The sequence below is a fragment of the Rhincodon typus genome, chromosome 42 (assembly GCF_021869965.1).
Source record: "Rhincodon typus isolate 14 chromosome 42, sRhiTyp1.1, whole genome shotgun sequence".
Lineage (NCBI taxonomy): Eukaryota > Metazoa > Chordata > Chondrichthyes > Orectolobiformes > Rhincodontidae > Rhincodon > Rhincodon typus.
Window position 1 is genome coordinate 5893411 of NC_063373.1, and position 962 is coordinate 5894372.

General features: G+C 53.7%; 1 protein-coding gene across 2 annotated transcripts in view; it reads right to left on the reverse strand.

The window, feature by feature from the left end:
- Positions 1-618, reverse strand: part of LOC109925850 (zinc finger protein 135-like) — a 6834-nt gene extending 6216 nt beyond the window's left edge. For both annotated transcript variants that reach the window (XM_048619234.1, XM_048619233.1), the window contains exon 1: positions 234-618. In XM_048619234.1, coding sequence (XP_048475191.1) covers positions 234-364 — 131 coding nt within the window. In that variant the 5' untranslated portion in view covers positions 365-618. The remainder of the gene's footprint in view (positions 1-233) is intronic.
- Between the last annotated feature and the right edge of the window lie 344 nt (positions 619-962).

The window sequence follows — 962 nt, forward strand, 5'->3', positions numbered from 1 at the left end:
TGAGAGAGAGAGAAAAGGAGGGGAGGAGAGGGGGAGATGGAGAGAGGAAGGGGGGGAAGGAGAGGGGTGTGGGAAGAGAGAGAGAAAAGGGACTAGGAGAGAAAGGACAAAGAGAAAATTGGGACAGAGAGAGACACGGGGCCAGGAGAGAGAGAGAGAGAGGAGAGATTAGACCCTGGGAGAGAGGTGGGAGAGACACAGACAGAGGGAGTGGGGTGGGGAAGATTCCTTACTGTGGTGCCCCTTCTTCCTGGCAGTCCATGGGCTGGCTCCCTGAGCCTCTCTGTTTGTTGGCAACCGGTCGTGGCTTGGTTTGACTGGCACGATACTGCCCCTGCATGGTTGTGGCGCTCTGTCTGTCCATGGGGGAGGAGGGAGAGGGGGGTATTGCTGTTGGCGAGAACAGGGCGCTGACGGAATCTACCGCAAACAATCCCTTCCACCCGTCCAGCTCTGTCGACCAGCCTCTCCTCGCAGGTACTGCCCAGCAAACCTCCCCCACTCCTTCAAACACAGACTGGCTAACTGCAGCCTCTTCCAGATCCTCCACGCAGAGAGAGGGGGAGAGAGAGGGCGGAGAGAGAGAGAAAAAGAGAAAGGACAGAGAGAGGGAGAAAGGACGGAGAGAGGACACACACACACAGAGAGAGAGAGAGAGAGAGGACTGTGAGAGAGAGAGAGAGAGAGAGGACAGAGAGAGAGAAAGACAGAGAGAAGACAGAGAGAGAGAAAGGAGAGAATGAGGGACACTAAGAGAAAGACAGAGATAGAGGAGAGTGAGAGAGAAAGACACTGAGAGAGAGAGGACAGTGAGAGAGAAAGACAGAGAGAAAGAGAGAGAGGAAGACAGAGAGAGAGAGGAAAGTGAGAGAGAGAGAGACACAGAGAGAAAGAGAAAAAGGAAGTGAGAGAGAAAGAGAAGGAGAGAGAGAGATGATAGAGAGAGAGAGAAAGGACAGAGA